The sequence below is a fragment of the Triticum urartu genome, chromosome 3 (assembly GCF_003073215.2).
Source record: "Triticum urartu cultivar G1812 chromosome 3, Tu2.1, whole genome shotgun sequence".
Taxonomy (NCBI): domain Eukaryota; kingdom Viridiplantae; phylum Streptophyta; class Magnoliopsida; order Poales; family Poaceae; genus Triticum; species Triticum urartu.
Window position 1 is genome coordinate 638,995,565 of NC_053024.1, and position 24,451 is coordinate 639,020,015.

The 24,451-nt window shown below is 50.8% G+C and overlaps 2 protein-coding genes and 2 pseudogenes across 2 annotated transcripts; 1 reads left to right on the plus strand and 3 right to left on the minus strand.

Annotated features, from left to right (window-relative positions):
* Nucleotides 1-5,590: 5,590 nt before the first annotated feature.
* Nucleotides 5,591-8,116, minus strand: LOC125545575 (pentatricopeptide repeat-containing protein At2g03880, mitochondrial-like). Its single transcript, XM_048709575.1, has one exon. The coding sequence runs from the start codon at nt 7,560-7,562 to the stop codon at nt 6,021-6,023; it is 1,542 nt and encodes a 513-aa protein (XP_048565532.1). The 5' UTR covers nt 7,563-8,116; the 3' UTR covers nt 5,591-6,020.
* Nucleotides 8,117-8,234: 118 nt separating this feature from the next.
* LOC125545576 (DNA replication complex GINS protein SLD5) lies at nt 8,235-10,988 on the minus strand. Its single transcript, XM_048709577.1, has 6 exons — nt 10,588-10,988; nt 10,360-10,482; nt 10,169-10,251; nt 9,966-10,075; nt 8,650-8,725; nt 8,235-8,570 (listed from the first exon to the last, which is right to left on the minus strand). Exons 1-6 carry the CDS (start codon nt 10,747-10,749, stop codon nt 8,471-8,473), a joined length of 654 nt encoding a protein of 217 aa, XP_048565534.1. The 5' UTR covers nt 10,750-10,988; the 3' UTR covers nt 8,235-8,470.
* Nucleotides 10,989-19,480: 8,492 nt separating this feature from the next.
* On the minus strand, nt 19,481-20,323 carry LOC125547079 (annotated as a pseudogene).
* Nucleotides 20,324-20,832: 509 nt separating this feature from the next.
* LOC125547080 lies at nt 20,833-22,543 on the plus strand (annotated as a pseudogene).
* The last annotated feature ends 1,908 nt before the right edge of the window (nt 22,544-24,451 follow it).

The window sequence follows — 24,451 nt, forward strand, 5'->3', positions numbered from 1 at the left end:
CGCTACCAGTGACCGTCCCCTTTACAATAGAAGCACTTAGTCTTGGGTTTGGGTTCAACCTTGGGTTCCTTTACTGGAGCGGCAACTGGTTTGCCATCCATGAAGTTTCCCTTCTAGGCCTTGCCCTTCTTGAAACCAGTGGTCTTGTTAAACCATCAACACTTGATGCTCCTTCTTGATTTCTACCCTTTACGGTCTTAAGCACCGCGAACAGCTCCGGGATCAACTCCATCCCTTGCATGTCATAGTTCATCACGAAGATCTAGTAGCTTAGTGATAGTGTCTAGAGAACTCCATCAAACACTATCTTATCTGGAATTTTAACTCCCACTTGATTTAAGTGATTGTAGCACCCAGTCATTCTGAGCACATGCTCACTAGCTAAGCTATTCTCCTCCATCTTGATGGCAAAAGAACTCGTCAGAGGTCTCACACCTCTCAGCACGGGCATGAGCCTGAAATCCCAATTTCAGCTCTTGGAACATCTCATATGTTCTATGGCGTTCAAAACGTCATTGGAATCCCGATTCTAAGCCGTAAAGTATGGTGCACTAAACTATCAAGTAGTCATCAGGATGTGTCTGTCAGGTGTTCACAACATCCACAGACGACGTTGTAGGGGTTTACACATCGAGCGGTGCATCAAAGACGTAAGCCTTCTGTGTAGCAGTGAGGACACTCCTCGGACTACGGACCTAGTCCGCATCATTGCTTACAATATCTTTCAACTTGGTCTTTCTCTAGGAACGTATTGAAACAGGGAGCTACAACGTGAGCTATTTATCTACAACATATTTGCAAAGACAATTTAGACTATGTTCATGATAATTGAGTTCATTTAATGAACTCCCACTCAGATAGACATCCCTCTAGTCATCTAAGTGAAACATGTTCCGAGTCAACTAGGCCGTGTCCGATCATCACGTGAGACGGACTAGTCAACATCGGTGAACATCTTCATGTTGATCGTATCTTCTATACGACTCATGCTCGACCTTTCAGTATTCCGTGTTCCGAGGCCATGTCTGTACATGCTAGGCTCGTCAAGTCAACCTAAGTGTTTTTGCTGTGTAAATCTAGCTTACACCCGTTGTATTCGAACGTTAGAATCTATCACACCCGATCATCACGTGGTGCTTCAAAACGACGAACCTTCGCAATGGTGCACAGTTAGGGGGAACACCTTTCTTGAAATTTTAGTGAGGGATCATCTTATTTAAGCTACCGTCGTTCTAAGCAAATAAGATGTAAAACATGATAAACACCACATGCAATCAAATAGTGACATGATATGGCCAATATCATTTTGCTCCTTTTGATCTCCATCTTCGGGGCTCCATGATCATCGTTGTCACCGGCATGACACCATGATCTCCATCATCATGATCTCCATCATCGTGTCTTCTTGAAGTTGTCTCGTCATCTATTACTTCTACTACTATGGCTAACGCTTTAGCAATAAAGTAAAGTAATTACATGACATTTATGTTGACACGCAGGTCATAAATAAATTAAGACAACTCCTATGGCTCCTGCCGGTTGTCATACTCATCGACATGCAAGTCGTGATTCCTATTACAAGAACATGATCAATCTCATACATCACATATATCATTCATCACATCCTTTTGGCCATATCACATCACAAGGCATATGCTGCAAAAACAAGTTAGACGTCCTCTAATTGTCGTTGCAAGTTTTTACGTGGCTGCTATAGGTTTCTAGCAAGAACGTTTCTTACCTACGCCAAAACCACAACGTGATATGCCAATTTCTATTTACCCTTCATAAGGACCCTTTTCATCGAATCCGATCCGACTAAAGTGGGAGAGACAGACACCCGCTAGCCACCTTATGCAACTAGTGCATGTCAGTCGGTGGAACTAGTCTCACGTAAGAGTACGTGTAAGGTCGGTCCGGGCCGCTTCATCCCACGATGCCGCCGAATCAAGATAAGACTAGTAACGGCAAGTAAATTGACAAAATCAACGCCCACAACTGCTTTGTGTTCTACTCGTGCATAGAAACTACGCATAGACCTAGCTCATGATGCCACTGTTGGGGAACGTAGTAGAAATTCAAAATTTTCTACGCATCACCAAGATCAATCTATGGAGTAATCTACAAACGAGGGGAAGGAGAGTGCATCTACATACCCTTGTAGATCGCTAAGCGGAAGCGTTCAAGTGAACGGGTTTGATGGAGTCATACTCGTGGTGATCCAAATCACCGATGATCCTAGTGCCGAACGGACGGCACCTCCGTGTTCAACACACGTACAGCCCGGTGACGTCTCCTACGCCTTGATCCAGCAAGGGGAGAAGGAGAGGTTGGGGAAGACTCCATCCAGCAGCAGCACGACGGCGTGGTGGTGGTGGAGGAGCGCGGGACTCCAGCAGGGCTTTGCCAAGCACTACGAGAGACGAGGAGGAAGAGGGGTAGGGCTGCGCCAACAGGGAGATTGAATCGCGTGTTGGGCTGCCCCCTTTGCTAAAGTATATATAGGGGGAGGGGAGGGGCTGCGCCCCCACCTAGGGTTCCCTCCCTAGGGGTGGCGGCAGCCCCTAGATCCCAACTGGGAGGCGGCCAAGGGGGAGAGAGAGGGGGGCGCACCTAGGGTAGGCCTTAGGGCCCATCTGCGCCTAGGGTTTGCCCCCTCTCCCCTTGAGGACGCCTTGGGCCTTGGTGGGAGGCGCCCCAGCCCACCTAGGGGCTGGTCCCTTCCCACTATTGGACCATGTAAGCCTCCGGGGCTGGTGGCCCCACCTGGTGGACCCCCAGACCCCTCCGGTGGTCCCGGTACACTACCGGTGATGCCCGGAACACTTCCGGTGGCCAAAACCATACTTCCTATATATTAATCTTTACCTCCGGACCATTCTGGAACTCCTCGCGACGTCCGGGATCTCATCCGGGACTCCGAACAACATTCGGTAACCGCGTACATACTTTCCCTATGACCCTAGGGTCATCGAACCTTAAGTGTGTAGACCCTGCGGGTTCGGGAACCATGCAGACATGCCCGAGACAACTCTCCGGTCAATAACCAACAGCGGGATCTGGATACCCATGTTGGCTCCCACATGCTCCATGATGATCTCATCGGATGAACCATGATGTCAAGGACTTTATCAATCCTGTATACAATTCCCTTTGTCTAGCGGTACGATACTTGCCCGGGATTCGATCGTCGGTATCCCGATACCTTGTTCAATCTCGTTACCAGCAAGTCTCTTTACTCGTTCCGTAACACGTCATCCCGTGATCAACTCCTTGATCACATTGTGCACATTATGATGATGTCCTACCGAGTGGGCCCAGAGATACCTCTCCATTTACACGGAGTGACAAATCCCAGTCTCGATTCGTGCCAACCCAACAGACACTTTCGGAGATACCTGTAGTGTACCTTTATAGCCACCCAGTTACATTGTGATGTTTGGCACACCCAAAGCACTCCTACGGTATCCGGGAGTTGCACAGTCTCATGGTCTAAGGAAATGATACTTGACATTAGAAAAGCTTTAGCAAACGAACTACACGATCTTTGTGCTAGGCTTAGGATTGGGTCTTGTCCATCACATCATTCTCCTAATGATGTGATCCCGTTATCAACGACATCCAATGTCCATGGTCAGGAAACCGTAACCATCTATTGATCAATGAGCTAGTCAACTAGAGGCTTACTAGGGACATGGTGTTGTCTATGTATCCACACATGTATCTGAGTTTCCTATCAATACAATTCTAGCATGGATAATAAAAGATTATCATGAACAAGGAAATATAATAATAACCAATTTATTATTGCCTCTAGGGCATATTTCCAACAGTGGGGTATTGGAGTAGTAGCAGCGCTGCTTACCAGTAGCGTTTTTTTGAAGCCCACGCTACTACTATTAGCAGTAGCGATGGACAGAGGCGCGCTACTGCTAGATACAGATAGCAGTAGCGCTGGTTTAAACAAGCACTACTGCTGTAAAATAGTTGTAGCGCCGTAGCAATAGCGCTGGTGCCCGCGCTACTGGTAGCTCAAAAACCAGCGCTACTGGTAAGAGTTTTCCTAGTAGTGACGATTCCTCCCTCGTCGCAGCCCCGGCGGCGCTGCGCGAATCGCCGCAGGGCGGCGCACTGGCGCTCCCTCACCATCTTCAGGGAGTCTGCGCGCGCCCATTCTAGGGTCACGTCGTCGTCGAGCTAGACGTCGGCGCCGTGCTCCGTCTTCACCGCGGGGAGGCCCGGCTCTGTCTTCACTGGCGCCAGGCCCGGCTCCGTCTTGGACTTGACGAAGCGCGGAGGAGCCAATGAGGGGGCGCGCCGGCCGCCCTCATTGATGACGATGCCGGCGCTGCGAGTGCGTCGGTCGAGCGGCGTCTCCATCGCGGGCTCGGCCTTGACGCCGAGCAGCGCCGGAGCGCCGGGCGAGTGTGAGGAAGAGCGGGAGGAGGAGGAAGAAGAGGAGGCGCCGAACCTCCTGGGCAACCATTGCCCGTCGCGTCGGCGGTGAGCCGTGGCCGTGGCAGCCGCCCTCGCCGGGGGGTATGCCAACGGCGGGTCGTTGCCGCCCTCGAGGTACGTCAGAACGCCCGTTGCTGAGTCTCCACCCCGTTGGCCTGGCGCGCATGTCCGGCGGCGCCGGGATGTTCGCCTAGAACAGGAGCCACGACTCCTGTTCGCGGAGAGATCGGCGGCCGAAGCCGTTGGCTGCGGCCTCATCGTCGGGGAATCGCTCGGCCATCGGGAGAGGGAGGGAGGGCTTGGCGGCAGCGCTCGGGAAAGGCAGGGCTCGGCAGCGGCGCTCGGGAGAGGTAGAGGGCGGGCTAGGGCTCGTGTGGCTGATGTAGCCAGAGGCGAGGGAGGCCACCGGCTTATATAGCGGCGCCGCCCCGTGTGTACGCATGCGAGGGAGGGGAGGCGTCGGCGCCGCCCCGTGAACGCGCCGCCCGTGAGGAATCACTGGTAAGGCTGACCGGCGACAGCCTTGCCATTGATTCCCCGCGGGAAACCGAAGCGTTCGGGGAAGAAGACGCGCGGTGTCGCTGACGCGGCGGGCCCGCGGCTTTTTCGCGCCAAAACCGCTCGCCCCGGCGCCCCCAGCGCGCCGGGTTCGATCTGTGTCTGCCGGCGCTAAATCCGGGCCCGCTGGAGATGCTCTTAGACGGTGCGTGGACGGGAAGATAGAGACTCGCGTGAGCGCGCAGTATATAGTGGCTGCGGGAGGCGAGGCGAGGAGAAGCCTGGGCACAGAGTGCTTGATAAGCAAAGTGAGCAACATCCGGTTATTTGCTTCGATGAATTTACAATCTCTAAAAGAAATTCGTTGGGAGAGTTTTTTTCTCTTTTATTTGATTGTGTCGACCATGATCTAAACAGAAATGGCAATGCGTGTACGTGAGGGATGCAGTTGCATGCTGTTACAATACCCTGCTTTCGGGGCCTCTTTCTTGATCGGTACTGTACTGTTCTTGCCTTAACGGAGATATATTCCCATCTGGAAACTACGGTTGCAAGAGGATGAAGGATACATACATACATCATACTCAGCTACTCCAGAGACCTATATTACGGTACAAAGGAAGTACATATACAAGCATGGAGTACTTGATTAGTTGCATGCTAAGTTTCATGCTTAGTTCATCATAATGTGTATGTGATGTGGTGTGCTGTAAACAAGGAAAAAAACAACACGCTATACAAAATAACGCCGCCCCTAAAAATATGCTTAGTGTGTTATAACACGCTATAGCATGCTATTAACAAGATATTATACACTGGTCAATTTAGCGAGACAATTCTCTAGCTGCGTAGCTAGGCCCCAGGTTAGCAGCTTGATGCTTCAGTAGAACTGTTTAGTACTGTTTGTTACTGTAGCAACGAGCTTGGTCTGGGGCGTGGCTCTGATGTGGCTACGCCACTGTAAACAATGCAGGTGTCAACGAAAAAGAGGCCGCCACTGCTGTCCATGGCTGGCGCTAGCTCATGCTCGACTTGAAGCTTATCGGTGCACCGGCTGAACCTACCTACCAGTAGTCGCCGCACGAGCACGCGCCATCCTTCATGTGATGGAAGCAGTTGGCGTCCCTCAGCACGATCTGCCTGCCGTACGCCTGGGCGACCATCTTGATCGCGGCGTGGCAGTCGCCGCACACCCGGAGGTTCTTGAACACGCGGATGGGCGCGCCGGCGGGCACGGCGAGCAGCCCGAACGCGACGGCGAGCCTCTCGCTGTGGTGCGCCAGGCCCTTCTCCCTCCCCTCCGGCCCCTCGTCCTGCAGCGCCCAGGCGGTGTCCGCCACGTACCCTTGGCCGCGGATCCTCTCCGTCATCTCCTCCACCTTCCGGTAGATCTCGGCCGCCCGCGGGTGGCCTCGGTCCTCCACGTAGAACAGGTGCGTCACGCCGTTCGCCGCCACCCAGCTGCAGCCGGGCTCCTTGGTGATCCCTCTCGCCTTCATCGACGTCCGGACCCTCGCCACGTCGCCCCACCTCCCCGCCCGCGAGTACAGGTTCGACAGCATGACGTACGGCACGGCGTCCGTGGGGTCGAGCCTCCAGACCATCCCGGCGGCGTGCTCGGCGAGCTCGGCGTTCCGGTGCGTCCGGCACGCGGCCAGCAGCGCCTTCCAGACCGTGGCGTCCAGCCTCGTCGTGCTCCGGTTCAGCAGGTCCATGGCCTCGTCGAGCCGCCCGGCGCGGCCGAGCAGGTCCACCATACACGCGTAGTGGTCCGGCCCGGGCGCGATGCCGTGGTCGGCCTGCATGGACCGGAAGTGCGCCCGGCCGGCGTCGACCAGGCCGGCGTGGCTGCACGCGAAGAGAAGGCCGATGAAGGTCACGTAGTCCGGCCGGCACCCGGACCGGACCATCTCCGCGTAGATCTCCAGCGACTCCCTGCCCCGGCCGTTCTGCGCGTACCCGACGATCAGCGCCGTCCACGTGATGGGGTCGCACCGGACCCGCATCGCGTCGAAGACCCTCTTGGCCTCGCCGAGCGAGCCGGTCTTGGCGTACATGGAGACCAGCGAGTTCCCGACGGAGAGGAACGGGTCGAGCGCGAGCCGGATCGCGGCGGCGTGCACCGACCGGCCCAGCTCGAGCGCCGTCGCCCCGGCGCACGAGCTCAGCGCGGCCGCGACGGCGAACTCGTCCGGGCCGACGCCCGCGGCGACCATGTCGCGGTAGACCCGCAGGGCCGGGTCGTGGGAGCGGGAGCGCGCGAGCCCCGTGAGGAGGGAGGTCCAGGTGACCACGTCGCGGCGCGGCATTTCGTCGAACACGGCCCGCGCGGCGCCGTGGCGGGACAGCTTGGCGTAGGCGTCGACGAGCGCGTTGGCGACGTGGAGGTGCGCGGCGAGGCCCGCGCGGAGGAGGAGGCAGTGGAGCGCGTCGGCGGGGAGCCGGAGGAGCGCGGCGGAGTTGAGGGCGGGCGGCAGGGTGTACTCGTCGGCGTGGTGGCCCCGGGCGCGCATCTCGTGGAGCAGCGCGAGCGCGCGCGGGTGCAGGCCGGCCCGGGAGCAGCGGGAGATGGCCGCGTTGTAGGCCACGCCGGCCGGCACGACCATTGCCGCCGGGTGCACGACGGGCTGAGCTCGGAGTCGGTTCGGCGTCTAGCGTGGCGACTGCCGCGTCATGTGTGCATCAGTGCGTGCTGCTGCTTCTGATATGCGATTGCTCGAGCGTTCACGGCGTCGGCGTCGGCGAGCCATCTCAGCCATGGCGGCGGGTCAGTACTTTGATCGCGGCACATATTCAACGGAATTCTTTTGTACACGACCAGCGCTCTAAATCAGCAGCACGGTTCATCCTGCCGATCGTTGGGAATTCATCAATTATCACGGGATCATCATTTTATGGCGAAACAGCTAAAACTTTTGTCAAAGCAAATATTGAGCTTCAAAAGTTTGGTGGAGTTGCACCATTGGGATCTCTAGTTTTAAATGACCGCCAACAAAGGCAGATACATGTCCAATGCAATTGGTCTCCTTTCTTCTGTTTGTATGTATTGCGCAGGGTCCAAGAAAGGGTCTAACCACTTTGGATCTATAGTACGCAGTCTTTCCCTACATTTCTGTTAGAGGCTGCTTCCAGAACTCAAACTCGTGACCTGATGGTCACAAGGCAACAACTTTACCGTTGCGCCAAGGCTCCCCTTCTATGTAGATAGATCACTGCCGAAAGCAAATATTCAGCTGGTTGGTTGATGCTGAACTTAAGTTGTCAGACAATGAAAAATCTTTTGGAGATAACTGGTGACCTTATGAACAACATAACAATCTTGATTCTTGAAGAACATGAGTTGGAGACAATTCAGACAAAGCAAAAAATACTGATACATACACGGTCTGTTCTCCTAACGGAATTCATTCTGGAGTACACACATTTGAAACGCTTCATTTCTACCTTACCAGGAATTCAGAAGATTCTGGCACTGAGGATTGATAATCTGTTTGATACTGCCTTGTGGCTCACATCAAATAAGGTCAATTCGGCCGGCCTCGACAAGGCCCTTGATGGACTTGTACCGAAGGACATACAGGTCGTCAGCAACCAAATCCACAACTTCCTCCCCTCTTCATGGAAGCAAGCACCACAGGTTAGCACAGTTCAAGGAAGTGAAATGACAAAAACCATGTGAGCTTGGGCACTTACACGTCATCTAGCTGGAATGCTCCTACGTCACTCTTGGTCTTGCAGAAGACAAATGTGTCAAGCTGAGGCTCTGGAACTGCACAAGGCATTCGAAAACCAAGTGAGATAGTGTCTCAAAGCTGATTACATGCTACAAACACATTTCTCTCACATCTTCAGCAAATCAGCAACAAAAAGGACAGAAACATTTTCAACAATAAAAACACGTACATGAACAATAAAAAAGATGTCCCAACATCTGTTGTTAACATTGGACATCATAGCTATTCTATGAACTTTATTGTACTCATGGCACTTGTTGAAAAGTAAGGTTCGGGTTTTCTCGCTAATGCCTATATACAGTACTGACTACTGAATCAGCTCCATAACGTCCATGTCAATTGTTGGTTATTACTGACTGGTAGGTTAAAATGCTAAGCTGAATATACAGCAGTAACTGGAGAACTAGGGTTACATTTTGCAACCATTGTACAAAATATAAAATCGTCAGCATGAATCTTTGGCTGACTGAGGGGGCACGTGAAAATCTGCTGACTAATCTTAGAAATGATAGAAAGACACACCATCACAGTCTAAGATTGACTCTCCTAACATGTCATGCTCTATTTGCATGTAATGTATTTTAGCGTCTTACGGCTCTGTAACTACTGCCCCAGGCTTCCCTATCATGATGTGCAGTCATGCACTTGCCTTTTCACTTCCAAATTGCATCAGAATATTATTTAAGTACATGATGAAGCCAAGCGTGATGATTCCAATAAATCTACATTGCATACAGGGATTTCAAGCTCAGGTAGGAGACAAGAAACGAATGTTAAAACCTTCAAGATAAGCTGCTTATAAAGCACATTGCTATGATCAAATGCTTTTATTAAACAAATAACAGTTACATTCCAGTGCGGCAGGCCATTTTATCCTTAGAAAACTGTTTTTACTGCTCCATTACTATTCACTAATGAGCATAGTTTTCAGGAAGGAATATTCCAGGCCAACTGAACTATATATCACCAAATGAAACTCCAAGAGGCATGAGTGTACAAGTGAGGCTTTTTTATGAACCTGGCAACTTATTTATGTTATCCAAAATCAAGTTGTAGGTGCATGTTTGTCAGTGATACCCTGACCAGGACCCAAAAAACCTATTTGTCACAGATTAACTGAATGAAATGTCAACATGTGATACATATCAAGCTGGCTTTAAATGGTGAAGTACTAATCATCATACTGAGTAGCTTATGTAATGGCTGAAGCTATAAACAACTGATGTAGTAAAGTATGACAAAGAAACATGCTAATTTCAAGATCAAGTGGAATACCCATGTCATCCTCCGTGCTCGACAAGGATTGCCTCGTTACCGAGTCATAACCGTAGGGAAGCTTCGACAGCACCGACTGCTCGAGATGCTTCTCCATGATCTCCTTGCAGCTTCCGACAGATCAAACCCAACAAGGGAGCGTTACTTCAGCCACAAAACAAGCACAAACAACCACTAGACGGTCCAATCGAGTAGAGAGGTACCTCTTGGCGAATCGCTGCTCCTGCTGCGACAGCCGGCTCAAGAGGTCCTCAGAATTGGCGATGTGGGCCATGTACTTCTCAATCTACAGACAGCAGCACGATGAGGTCAAGTAATTGCCAATGATGCAACATTTCGGTCAGTAACTGAACCGCTGCGCGGTACAGACTACAGAGACTGAATTCAACTTGACCTTCTGCAGGCGGAGCCGTAGGTAGGAGCGGAGCAGGAAGAGCGTGCGGTCGAGGTCCATCTGGTAGAGCGAGACCACCAGGTCGTCGACGCCGTTATCCGTGAAGTCATCGAGCGTCTCCTCCTGGTTTCACCGCACAGGTCGTCAAGAATCAGAAACATTCCGAATTGTGAAGAACGGGGGGCAACCAATAGAGTCAGTGAAGCGAGAAGGGGTGGGAGGGCTAACGAGGAGCTGGATCTGCTCGCGGGCGCGGGAGACGAGGGCGGAGTCGAAGTGGAGGATCTCCGGCGCGGCCTTCTCGTTGCGCCAAGCACGCTTCAGCAGCTCCACGTCCGTGGTCGCCGCGGCCGACGCGGCGGCGGAGTCCTCGTCCTCCCACGAAGACATCGTCGCCACTCCCTTCCTCTGTCGCTAACTGGCGAAGCGAGCGCCGGCGCGGCGAGGAACGAGGCGGTTAGGAAGGGGCGGCACCGGCCTGGCGAGGGCGAGTACGGACGGGGAGGGGAGCGGTGGGGGGGGGGGGGGGGGGGGTCAGACTTGTACGGCGGTGGCGGTGGCGACGGCGACGGCGAGACCCGAGGAGGAGGCAAAATCGCAGGGGTTTGGGTTCGGAGTGAGGCTAGTGCTGGACTGCTGGGCCGTGAGGTGTGAGCGCTCTTCATCTGTGGGCCGAGAGCGAATAGACGAAGCGGATCGATCGAGAGAGTAGGAGTACCGCTCAAAAAAAAAAGAGAAGACAGAGAGAGAATAGGAGTGTCCACTCCAAAAGAAAAGAGAGAGAGAGTAGGAGTGTTGTCTTTCTTAAAAAAAAGTCTACGCCCACATGTGTGGCATACTAGATATCCGCTCACATATCGTGTGTGGCGTGAGTAGGAGGCAACCTACATGGACTATGTGTGGGTGGACATTAGAATTGCCCACATGTGTGGGCGCAGCTACTTCGTGTCACACGTCCAACAAATACTACTCATCCCCGCTCCGCGCATGTGGCGCGAAGCAAATATACCCACACGTCCTGGCGCAGCTACGTTAGGTACCCGCAGGATGATGATTTTGTTGCCATCCAAAATGACAGATGTAGTTATCCGGGATGGCAAATGTAATTGTAAAAGCATGTCAACTCCTTCTGTTTTGTTTAACTATAGTTGTCATGTCTAATTTATGATAGTTGTCGCGTGTAATCAAACCATAGTTGTCGTGTGTGATTAACTACTTGTCACATATGGTCAAACAATAGTTGCCACGTGTGGTCCAACCGTAGTTGCCATGTATGGTTAATCACACTTGTCATGTGTGTTTATCTGGTTGTCACATACGCGCAACTGCAGTTGTCGTCTAGCAACGAATCATAGTTGTCATGTGTGTTTACCTAGTTGCCACGTACGCGCAACTGCAGTTGCCATCAAACAATATACGAGTGTCGTGTGGGAAAAAAGCAGTTCGCCCACACGCGCGTGGACTAGGTGGTGGTTGTGTGGGCAGAAACTAGTTCGCCCACACAGCGCTGGCAAACTGCGTGCTACGGGACGTGTGGGTAAACTCTCCAATGCCCCCACACACGATGATGCCCACGTGACACTCAGATTCTAACAGATTTCTTTAGGATTCGTGCAAAACAGAATCAATGTGGATCAAGACGTGTGGGCGATGTGCAAATATGCCGCCCGTATGGGCGTTATTATTTGGGTGAAAAAAAAGAGTATGAATGTGTCCACTAAAAAAATAGAGAGAGAGAGGAGTGTGTCCACTCATTAAACCCATTAAGCTACGCATGAAGGGTGCCCAACCAGCTATGCCACGTGGCGCAAGCTGGTTGGCCGTGGTGAGAAATTTTTTAGAATTTTTTTAAATGAAGGTGTGTATTATTTTTAAAATATTTTTTCCTTTTTGGATGGAGGTGAAGACCTCTGATATTTTCTAAATGGAGGGTTATACAAAGTGGCATTCGCTGGTAGGTTGCGGTGGCATTTTTTTATTTTTTTAGATGAAGGTGAGGATTTTTTCCTGAGATTTTTTTTAGATGGAGGCGAGGACTCTATGTATTTTTTTTACGAAAATATGCACACAACTTTCTCTTAAACGGCGTCACTGGGTGGCGTCTCAACCACTAGTCAAAATTCAAAATGAGGGAGAGAGGAGAGTGTGTATAGTGTTTTTTAACAATGGTGTCTGCAGACCTTCGAATAACTAGAAGCGCGTTGCAACGGATGCTAAAATTGGTACCCTGATGACATGGATAAAGATGTATTGAGTGTCCAACAACCTATAGTTGAAATATATTCCAAATATATCGTTGCTCGGAAGAAAACCCACCTTCTTGTTGGGATTGTAGACGACGTAGTTGATGGCGATCTGGGTGTAGAGGTGGTCGGGTTCGTCCACGACCTAGACATCGAGCAACACGTGGTCCGGCCACAACACTGACTCCTTCATAGCTATGTTAACTCTCTAGTGGCAATTCAAGCAGAGCCCCATGCAGACCACGTAAAGGGGAAGATAGTTGTTGGCGCTGACCTGATCAGTATCGCATGTGTAATACAGCCAAAGGACCTGCTTCGACGCTGGTTGACGCCGCTGGCGGGCTGGACGAGTCTCAACGTTGATGGGTCGTTTTGCGAGCGCCACCATTCTGCATGTGCAGGTATGATAGTGCGTGGCTTGGGTGGTGTTTAGTTCTCTGGTTCTAGGATTTTTTGTAGTCCCAACTAAAAAATCTCTAATTCCTAAAATGTCCCTCCCTCCCTGTTTGTTTTCAGAGATTAAAAAGTCTCTAGTCTCTTCCTAGAGGTTATTAAATGACCATGTTGCTCCTGGCATATAGAAAAATAACAATTAAACAACACTATAGGATGACGGGCCAATGGGTGCATGGAGGAGCATTGTTGGAAAAGTCTCAAAAAGTTTTAAAAGGACTCTTTTTGAGAGTCTTCTTCATTTAGTCTCAAATGCCTAGTTTAGTCCCTAAAAAGTCCCTTTCGTTTGGCAAAAAAGTCTTTAAGAAAGATTTTTTTTAGTTTTTACATAAAAAAATCCCTGGAAACAAACACCCCCTTATATTGCAATCCCATATTTGTTGCATGCCGTCAGCTACGTACTTGCGCGTCTCTCCTGGAAGCAGAAATCGCTGCATGCAAGGAGGGGATTGAGCTTGCTCTTCAATGGACAACCCTGCCGATTATTATTCAGTCCGACTGCAGAGACGTCACTAATCTTATCCAATGCATGAGCAAGGACAGGTCGGTGCATTCCATGGTAATTGAGGAGATTAAGAGCCTTCTCCATGAAGGAAGGGAGTTTTTAGTCAAAGTATGTTAGGAGAGAACAAAATAATGTAAGCCATTATTTGGCTAACTTTGATAGAGGTGAGAAGCGTACTGCGGTATGGTTTCGATCTGGGCCTGGAGATGTGCTAGACCTATGTAAGGCAGACATGGTCGATGCTTGATTAATACAAACCCCCTTTCAATCGCAAAAAAAGGTACATGTATAAATAATATTATTTCTAAATATGTACTGTAATAACTTGTTTTAATTGCAATATTGGTTATTTAATCTATGTAAAATTCTAGCCCTTGTTGATGCACGGGTTGATGAGTCTAGATAACAAAGATTGAGATTAGTATGTAACGAATTACGGAACATTGAGTTTTCTTCCATTCCCTTCATAGTAAAGTTACAAGATTGAAATAGGTTTACTATAAGTAGCGTTTTCCGTAAACCCTACCGCTCTGGCGATTAGGGTTTGGCGGACCTGACGGCGCCCGCAAATTGGATCGGCGGGGCGCACCTGGGATTCTGCCGGCGGGAGGGATGGTGACACCCTCCGGCAGCGGAAGCGGGACGGCAGGGGCAACTCTGTCGCCTGGATCGGCTAGGGCGCGCCTGGAGGAACAACTCGGGAAACTCGACATCACAGAGGAAGAGGCGATGCCATTGGTGCTAGACGATCGTGTGGATGGGGCGCCAGAGAAGTGGATTGTGGCCGGAAAAGTGCTGAATCGGAATTTACTTCACATCTAGACTATCTCAAACGCCCTCCGACCTGCTTGGGGTAATCCCAAGGGTCTAGCCTTCCGGATCGTGGGAGAGAACACGTTTGTAGCGGAGTTTGCGACGAAGCGAGATCGAGATCGTGTATGGGATGGATCCCCATGGCACATCAGCAAGAACGCAGTAATTCTATCAGAGTTCGACGAGTGCATGTGCCCGTCGGAACTTAAATTCGGCAAACTCAAGGTTTGGGCCCGTGTCGTCAATCTTCCGTTCAATCTGCGCACTGAAACCTGGTGCAAGGCCATCGCGAAGCAGATTGATAAGGAGGCTAGCTCGGCCCACTTCGATCATGGGGGAGGCTACCTGCGTGCCCGTGTTACTTTGGACGTAGCCAAGCCATTGAGGAGATGGATCGTCATCAATTCTGCAAGGAGGGGCAGCATCGATCCATATGACATACAGTATGAAAACATCCCCCACTTTTGCTTCTCGTGTGGCCGATTGGGTCACTCTGACTTATTCTGTCCGACGCCTGGAACGAGAGATGAAAACGGCGATCTGCCGTTTGGCAAGGGTCTCCGTCCGCCGGAAGAGAAAAGGAAACCTGCATCTTCTGAAGGTTCCTCGAAAACCAACCAGACCAAATCAGGCAAGAATGACACAAGGAACTCAAGTAATGCAACTGAGAAGGGGGCCGAGGTCACATCCCCAGCGAAACGAACTGCACCGAAACGAAAAGGGGAGGCTCCTGCTCAAGTGTAACGCAGAATTGATTTGCCTCTTCTGACAAATCACGCTACAGCTGATACTTTGGAAGCAGAACATTCAGATGTAGCCATGCAGAAGGGTGCAGATGATGCTGAGGAAAATGATGGTACAGTGAGAGAGGTTAAGAAAAAGAAACCAACACCTACGAATTCTGAATCTTCGGCAGAGGCTGCTAGTCGGCCCTGCCCGAAGCAATGATTTGCCTAAGATGGAACTGCCGGGGGCTTGGGAACCCCGAGGCAGTTCGCGAGCTTCGCAGTGTCGTGAAGCAAGATGGCCCCGCTCTGGTTTTTGTCATGGAAACAAAGATCCGAGGGAAACGAGTGGAAAAATTGCAGCAGATGTTAGGGTTTGCTGGCTGTTTTGCTGTGGACAGCGAGGGACTAAGTGGGGGCATCGGCCTCTTTTGGTCCCGTGATGTAACAGTGGAGCTCAAGAACTACAGCTCGAGCCATATCGATGTTGTGGTCCGCGATGCACTAAACACCTCGGTGAACTGGAGGTTCACCGGGTTCTATGGAGCGCCGAGGGCAGAGAACAGACATCATAGCTGGCGATTCCTACGTACCCTACACAGCTTACCTCATTCTGAGTGGTTGTGTATGGGTGATTTCCACGAAACCCTTTATGGGGAAGAGCATTTTAGCAGTACAACTCGACCGGAGTGGCAAATGAGAGCTTTCCGCGATGTTGTCAGTGATTGTGCTTTCCAGGATTTGGGGTGGTCTGGGGTTCCCTACACATGGGACAACCGACAATCTGGTAATGCAAATGTCAAGGCTCGGCTTGATCGAGCTTTCGCTAACGAGGAGTTCCGACAGAAGTACGAGCATGCTACAGTGCGCCATGTGTGTTCCTTAGAATCTGACCACTGCTTTGTAGTGGTGGATCTTCGACACCATCCACCCAACAGACATGTTTCGAAGCCCTTTCGCTATGAGAACGTCTGGCAAACTCATAGTGACTATGAACAGCTGGTGACTGAAACTTGGCGTGCACAAGTAAAGGAGCCGGGTCTGCTCGGGGTCATGAACTCCCTAGAAGCCCTACAACATAAACTAGCACCTTGGGGGGTTCGGGAATTCGGATGCTTAACAAGGACCGTCCGTCAGCTGCAAAAACGACTTGACAGACTGCGAAGACAGTCGGTTGGACGGGGCCCTTCAGATGAAGAAAAAGCTACCATGTCAAAGCTCCGAGAGGCATTAAAGTTAGAGGAGATATGGTTCAAGCAACGATCACGTGTCCCTTGGCTTCGTGAGGGAGATCGCAACACGGCCTACTTTCAAGCGTAGGCTAAGCAATTCCAACGAATCAACAAGATCGCTAACTTACAGTGGTCTGACGGCTCAGTCTGTGCTTCGGGGGAGGAGGATAAGGAAGAGATACTTGCTTTTTATCAAAGTCTCTACAAGTCTCAGGGGTACAGCAACAGTCATGAGCTGTTATTGCATGTACCGCGCCGGGTCACGCCGGTGATGAATGATCTTCTCTGTAAACCGTTCGACGAATCAGAGATCTGGGCTTCCCTCTTTCAGATGGCCCCGTCAAAAGCGCCGGGGTTGGACGGATTTACAGCAGGTTTTTACCAACGCCATTGGGATCTTCTTAAGCAAGATATAGTCCCGGCGCTATTGGAGTTCTTAAATGGTGGTGAATTACCGACGGGACTCAATGACACTTCCATCACTTTAATCCCAAAGGTACGCCACCCGCAGAATATCTCGCAATATCGACCCATTGCTCTGTGCCCAGTACTCTATAAGATTGCTGTTAAAGCCATTACCAATCGTTTGAGGCCGTGCATGGATGAGATTATTAGCGAAGAACAAAGTGCTTTCGTCCCGGGTCGTTTGATCACAGACAATGTTCTTGTTGCATTTGAAAGTGTACATACGATGAAGAGACGGAAGAAAGGGAAAATTTTCTCATGTGCAATCAAACTGGACATGATGAAAGCTTACGATCGAGTCGAGTGGCATTTTCTTGAAGCTATGCTTTTGAGGCTCGGATTTGCTGGCAGCTTGGTGAGACTGATCATGAAGTGTGTCACATCTGTACATTTCTCCGTGCGTGTAAACGGGGAGCTGCTGCCCTACTTCACCCCGTCGAGAGGCCTTCGGCAGGGCTGCCCAGTTTCGCCATACCTTTTCTTGCTATGTGCTGAAGGCTTCTCTGCTCTGGTTAATCACTATGGAAATTTCGTTGATCGTGGCATCAGAGTGAATCACAGAGCGCCTTGGGTAAGTCATCTTTTGTTCGCTAATGATAGTTTGATTTTCATCAAGGCGACCCTCGAGAGTGCAACTAGATTGAATGACATTCTCACGATCTATGGTGCGGCCTCCGGTCATTGTGTAAACATATCAAAGAGTTCTATATATTTCAGTCCTAACACACCGGCGGCGCTCAAAGCAAGTCTGAAACAACTTCTGAATGTCCATTCCGAAGCTTTTTCTGAGCGTTACCTCGGCCTCCCCACTGCAATTGGAAGGATCTCCAGCGGAACCTTTGAACATATTGGAGATCGGGCCAAGGGTAAGATGCAAGGTTGGTCAGAACGCTTGTTTGCATGTGCCGGGAGAGAAACCCTAATCAAGTCAATCGTTCAGGCCATTCCAACTTTCAGCATGTCATGCTTTCTGTTGACCAAAAAAGTTTGCAAAGGTTTGACCTCAAACATGGCAAAATTCTGGTGGGCGAGCTCTCTGGACAGACGTGCTCTTCATTGGATTGCATGGGACAAACTTGCTACACCAAAAATCAAAGGGGGGATGGGTTTCCGTGACCTCCGACAGTTCAACATTGCCCTTCTTGGGAAACATGGCTGGAGGTTCATGACGAAACCGGACTCACTTTGCACCAGAGTTATGAAAGGAAGGTACTTTCCTGATTGTGATTTTATGCAGGCTACTATACCAAAGTCAGCGTTTGCTACTTGGAGGGCGATCGTTGCTGGTCTTCAAGCACTAGATGTTGGCCTTGTTAAGAGAATCGGTGATGGCACTACCACCTCGGTGTGGGAGGATCGATGGCTGCCGTCGACTGTATCCATGAGACCGTTATTCAGACCGCCAAATACAACGATCAACATGGTGAGCGACTTGATCGACTATGATAACTGGTCTTGGAATCGGGATCTGATCCGTGCAACCTTTATCACACCCGATGCGGAAGCGATCCTGAATATTCCCCTACGTCACGGCGGTGGGGAGGACTTTTATGCTTGGGCACATGAGAGATCCGACACTTACTCTGTTAAAATAGCCTATCGAGCTCTAATGAATCAAAAAGAGCATGCAGCTCTGGAAGAAGGGCAGGTAGCAGGACCATCAGAGAATGAACAACAGATGTGGAGTGTTTTATGGAAGCTCAAAGTAGTTCCCAAGGTCAGGGTGTTCTGGTGGCAAGTTATTCGAGGAATCATCCCAGATGAGAAGACACTCCAACATAGACACATAAAGGAGACAAGCTTATGCAAGCTCTGTCTCGCGATGGACGAGGACCTGATGCATGCATTAGTGCATTGTTCTCATGCAAGAAGTTTCTGGGAGGAGGCCCGGTTGCTTTTTGAGATATCTTTGCCTAGGCTCCACCCCAACACTTGGGCGCATGGCATACTCTGTGAGCAACACTTCTCAGAGAGAGACCGTGCCATCATCATCACAGTCATGTGGGCTATCTGGATGTCCCATAACAGGAGGACACATGATCAAGATATCATCGACCCAGCATCTTCGGTTCGGCGCATCCGGGAAGACCCGGCGTTGCTTGATATTCCCCGGCAGAGTATCATACCATTGCCGGGCCACGGTTGGCGGCCGCCCGAGACGATCTACGTCAAGGTGAACACAGACGCTGCGATCCAGCGCGATGCTGGCAATGCAGGTGCGGGTGGCGTCGCCCGCTCTTCATCAGCTTTCCTGGGTGCATGGTGCAAACCCCACATGGGGGTCACGGATCCTTTCATCGCCGAAGTGCTCTCTCTTCGGGAGGGCACCATATTTGCTAAGCTTCGAGGATTCACGCACGTGCAACTGGAAACCGGCTGTCTAGAGGCAGTAAACCTCTGGAACTCTAGCTACACTGATCTTTTGGTAGTAGCACCGATCCTGTCTGAAATTAGAGAGCTCTCTGCTAGCTTTTTGTCTTTTGATATTTCTCATGTAAGTAGAGCTGCTAACGGTCCTGCACACTTGTGTGCTAAGCGTGCATGTACGCTTAACGTGACCGAGAGCTGGCTAGATACCACTCCAAGCTTCCTGACCAGCAGCCTCTTGTCTGACTGTCCAGCGAACACTTTTATTCAATAAAGCTCTCTAAATCCCCCGCAAAAAAGAAATAGGTTTACTATACATTACATCTCACCGCCAACGTAATCTGCTTGATCGCTCAAAAAGTACAAGTAGAAGTAGTGATCCTCGAGAGGACGGCCCCGCGGCAGCGCACCCTGCTCTCTCGTCACATGCGAAGCGGACTCCCTGAACCTCCGGGCGCGCGCCCTGCCGTACGCGTCGATGTTCAGCTGCGAGACCAGGAAGAGCTCCACCTCCGCGACGAACCGCGCCGTCCGTCCATGGAGGAACGGCCTCGCGGCGTCGGACAGCGAACGCACGAACTCTTCCCTTGCTTTCTCCGGCGAGGTCTCCTTGGAAGCGTGCGGCTTCTCTGCCGTTCTCGTGGCGGAGTCGATGACGCCGAGGATGTGGTAGACTATGGCGTCGACGTCTTCGTCCCGCATGAGGGCCTGGATCTCCCGTCTCAGCCATGGCTCGAGCCACACGTTCCTCCGGAGGTACTTTCGCTGCTTTCAGTATTTCTGCATGCTCGGCTCGTCGCCTGAGACCTCTCTCGTGTTGTAGATTTGTGATATGAGCGCATGCACGTCTGAGAGGTTCCCCGGGCGGTGCTGCTCGTGCTCGATGTGATGCTGCTGGAACGACTCGCCGTCAAAGGCGTGGACGATGGACGCGTTGTCGGTCTTGCAGAGGGGGCACCTTGCCAAGGACAAGGGTGCTTCGCGCTTGCTCGCCACGATCTTCACCCACTGCGTTATGCACCTGTAGCAGAACGAGTGCAGGCAGGCGTCGAGGTAGGCCTCATCTTCGATGGCTTCGAGGCAGATGGGGCAAGCGCCCGCCGCCGCGGGCAGGTTGCTGCGGCCGCTGCCGGAGGGCGAGGCGGATGCGGCGGCCGCCATGTTTGGAACTGGAGGCCGAGACGGGTCGGCGGCGCCTTACGGTTTTGGGGCTTGCCTCGTGCCGGTTCTATGGATTCGTACATGCTGCAGCCATATATAGGCGTGCACAACGCGAGAAAAAACCAACAGAAGACCGGACACGGACTGCGATACGACCACGACATGGAAACTGATCGGCCAGTTTTAATCCTTGCCGCTGATAATTCACCCTAAGCCGATCCAGTGAATTCGCAGGCGCCGCCTTCCCTGTGGCAACTCGTCCCGTCTCGCCCCGGCTCTCCCGATCTCCGCCGCCGGCCACCACAGTACGCCGCCTCCATCCCTTCTGTAACACCCCACCAGGCCACCACACGCCAGCCGTCCGCTGCGGCCAACACTACCCTCGGTTGCCGTTGTCCCCTGCGACTGCCCCCGCCCACACCCTAGCCATCCGCTCGGCCACCATCGCTCTCCTCCGCCGCTGGCCACCATCGCTCCCCTTCCTTGCCACCACCTCCACTTCGGCTATTATGCCTAACTGTGTTCGGGGCGAAATTAGGTCAGTTTGTTGAACCGATCAGCCATGAAGGACAAAAACGGCCTAAATGTAAGTCTTGTTTCTTTTGTGCCTGACTGATTGATGTTTGTCCTACACGTCAGATTCACACGCGCTGGCAATGGAGGAGACAGGCTTAGCAAGCTGCCCAATGACCTTCTGCTCAACATTCTGAAGAGGGTGGACACACTCGATGCTATAAGGGCATGCGTCCTATCCAACGAAATGCTGAAGCTCCCTGCCATGCTCTCACAGCTCTTCCTAAGTGCTGGCTCCATTCCAGGCCGCCATGATAAAGCTCGTGTTTTCAGTCTTGGTGAATGCCTCCAAACCAACCGAGCCGTGGCTCATGTGACTGATAACATCTTGAGAACAAGGTTCCTGGATATCACCATCACCAAACTCAAAATCAGATTTGTCTTGACGCAACACGACTCTCTCGCCATTGGCAGATCTGTTGCCCGCGCCATGTCAACCCAGAAAGTTGCGGCGGCTGAATTTCAGATCACAACAGAGAAGGCTTGTAAGATCTGCTCTTCTGCAGATTTCCTCCGCTTTGGTAAGCAGTTCAATGATCTTATCGGTGCTTGTCTAGATGCATTTGTTAGCCTTAGGCGTCTGTGGCTGCGCAATATGAGGTTTGGTGAACACGACATCCCCAGCATCCTCAGCACTTGCAAGCTTTTGGAGTCCTTGCGTTTAACCGATTGCGACTCGGGGATCTATTCTGTGCTGCAAGTAGAACATGCTTAACTTGTTGAGTTCGTGGTCGACAGGGGGAAATTTGAGAGAATTGAACTGGCATATCTACCAAAACTCCAAAGGGTTTGCTATAATAGTTGGTACTCTTATAAAGATTTCCTGTATTTTCTTTTTGTACCATAGCTTTCGAAGCTCACACTTATGAAATCTGCCGGCCGTTTGCAAAAGACCCTTGAGTTAAGTCAGCTCCTTGCTAATGTTCCTTCCGTAAGCGATCTGCATCTGGATTTTGCAAGTGAAAAGGTATGAATTAGTCATTTGAATCATATATGCCCATTCTCACTCTATATATTATATGCAGCAATATTAACTTGAGTGGGTCTTCTCCGCCAATTGAGCATGTAATTTATATGCAACTTGCACCGAGTTCGTTAATTGTTTTTTTTCTATCCCAGATTTGGGTTCTACCAGAATCCCCGAAGCTGCTTACTCCTGTGCTCAGCAAACTACAGCGTGTGAATCTGGGTCATCTTTCTGAAGGATGTGATTTAGCTTGAACAATGTTTATTCTTGAAGTTGCACCGTCCCTAAAAGAGTTGTGCATTAGAGTATGGGATCATTAGTGCAACACAGTGACAGACAAAGAGTTACGGAAGAAATATGGTTTGTGCGAAAAGGCAGAGGTGAAGTGGAAGCCATATGCCCCTGATTTCAAACACAAGAATCTGGCTAAGCTCACCATCTATGGTTTCTAGCCCGACGATAACTTTGTGACCTACATCAGGCGTGTTGTGGAAGCTGCGGTTAATATGACATAGATATATCTGCATGACAGGAAGGTGTGTGGGCGTTGTAGTGACCTGGATCATGCGGTCAAGGGCAAGGTTTGTCCATCAAGATATCCACGAACCACTGAGGAGAGGAAGGGGACAACTGAGGGGCTTGGTTTGGCTTCACGTGTTGTGATTCACTTTATGTCCTAAATGAAGAATGATGTACTTTGAAAATCAACTACCCTATCATCTTTTACTTGGAAGGAGTTTCTGAACTCCATAATTCTGTAGTCACCAAGTCTACTCTTGCTTTCCTTTCTGTTGAATCTTGTACCTTGAAAAACGCCCGCCCTAATTGTGGAAACATTTATTAAGTACATCTCTGGCACATTTTTATGTTAAAACCAAATGTTCGTGATTAGAGATTACATTGTGACCCGTTGCCAATCGATTTATGATTTCTGAAGATATTATTTTGAACCCTTTCTGAACATGTTCCCCAGCATAATGTGTTGGGAGGCGACAATGGCAAGGATTTGGTGCCCGGGGGCTGAGGAGGCAATGTGTTGGGAGACGACAATGACATGGATTTGTGTCAGGGTGGTTCTGGAGGCTATTGTGAGATAGATTTGATAGAGAAGCCGCTGTAGGGCGCAAGAAAGATTCTGGATATGCGCCTCGACGGTAATACTCGTGATGATTATGTATGGGGCAGAGTGCGGCATGACGTCCAGCAGCCGCTCACTAAGTTTGTAAGCATCGTTCGAGCAAAAAAGAGGCAGTTGTACCTTGTCATATATGAGAAACTGGTGAGATTTTGGAAATTATGTGACTTAGTTGGTCACGAGTTCAAGGAGTGTGGGATTGAAATACATGAGGAGAAAAACAAGAAATATGGCAATTGGCTTTATGTTGATCCTCCGAATAGGTCGCGTCCTGATGTGAGCAGAAGGAAAAGCAAAGAACAATAACCTTCCAGGACGTCTTATGCTACTACTTGGGACACGTTTGGTTGCTCGCATGTTGTTGGTTGCCTGGACTACATCAGATTATTTGCCTGCATGAACCTTAAAGCACTCCTTAGCCATGCCCGCTTGGAACGGCTGAATCGGCCGTTTTCACCGAGCCAGACTCGAGCGTTGCATGGGAGGGGTCGCAACACTGACCACCTGCGTCCACGGAGATGGCAGGAGCTTGCGCATGTCTCCCAAAAAGCAGCAGGAGGAATTAGCGTCACCTCCCATCAAATTGGTCGCCCTATATAGCCTCCCTCACCTCACCGCCAAAACTCGCCACCCCCCTCTTGAGCTTTCCCTCCGGCGCAGATCGACAAGGACGAGCAGGTAAGCGGCGCTTCTGCTCTGGTCATCGGTTGACAGCGGCGGCAATTTGACTTCTCCTCTTCTCCGGCGTGTTCAGCGCCTCCATCGCGGCTGCTCCGATGGCGCCTGTGAGTTCAGTCACCCCTTCTCTCTACTAGTTCTAGTTAGATCTGTGAGCATGTGGTAGGGCTTATATTTGTGACCATGTGTGTGAGTGTGATGTTCTGGCAGCTATTGGCGATGGATCTGAAGCAATGCTAGGAGTTGTTTCCATTTTGGTAAGGATTGGTAGCTAGTTGGTGATGGATGGATTGGTAGTATGCTTGATGTTTAGTATGTTAGTATGCAAGTATATGTGCTAGTTTGTTGGAATCTTTGCTATGATTTGAGCTGTTGTGTTGAACTAGATCATCCGCTTGTACATGTGGTAGTGCTCGTTCATACAATCCATATAAAGTGTTCGTTCATATTCTCCATGTTTAGTGCTAGTTCCTACTATTGATGTGTAGTGTGCGCCACTCTTGCCGATACTTACGTTTGTAGGACATGAGCACGCAAGAGTTTAGTCAAACCCTTGTCGTGTCCCAAAGGCAATTCGCGGCGTCCTATGTCGAGGACTCCCAGCCTCCTATCGGCCAAGTGCTTCCTGATTCTGATGTTTTTGAGGTGTCGGTTGCGGGTTCAACCAGAATTCCCCCTACCATCCTTTTTATCCTTTTGTGTCTGCCTTTCGATAAGCAACATGAGCTGCATCATTGGGCTAAGTAAGCATGTAACCCCTCACGCCAATGGCGAA

Excerpts from the sequence above, each read along its gene's own strand:
- LOC125545575 (XM_048709575.1), bottom strand. The coding sequence starts at position 7,562 with ATGGTCGTGCCGGCCGGCGTGGCCTACAACGCGGCCATCTCCCGCTGC.
- LOC125545576 (XM_048709577.1), bottom strand. The coding sequence starts at position 10,749 with ATGTCTTCGTGGGAGGACGAGGACTCCGCCGCCGCGTCGGCCGCGGCG. Across the intron at positions 10,483-10,587 it reads GCGAGCAGATCCAGCTCCTC|GAGGAGACGCTCGATGACTT; the intron begins GTTAGCCCTCCC and ends CGGTGAAACCAG. Across the intron at positions 10,076-10,168 it reads GAGCAGCGATTCGCCAAGAG|CTGCAAGGAGATCATGGAGA; the intron begins GTACCTCTCTAC and ends ATCTGTCGGAAG.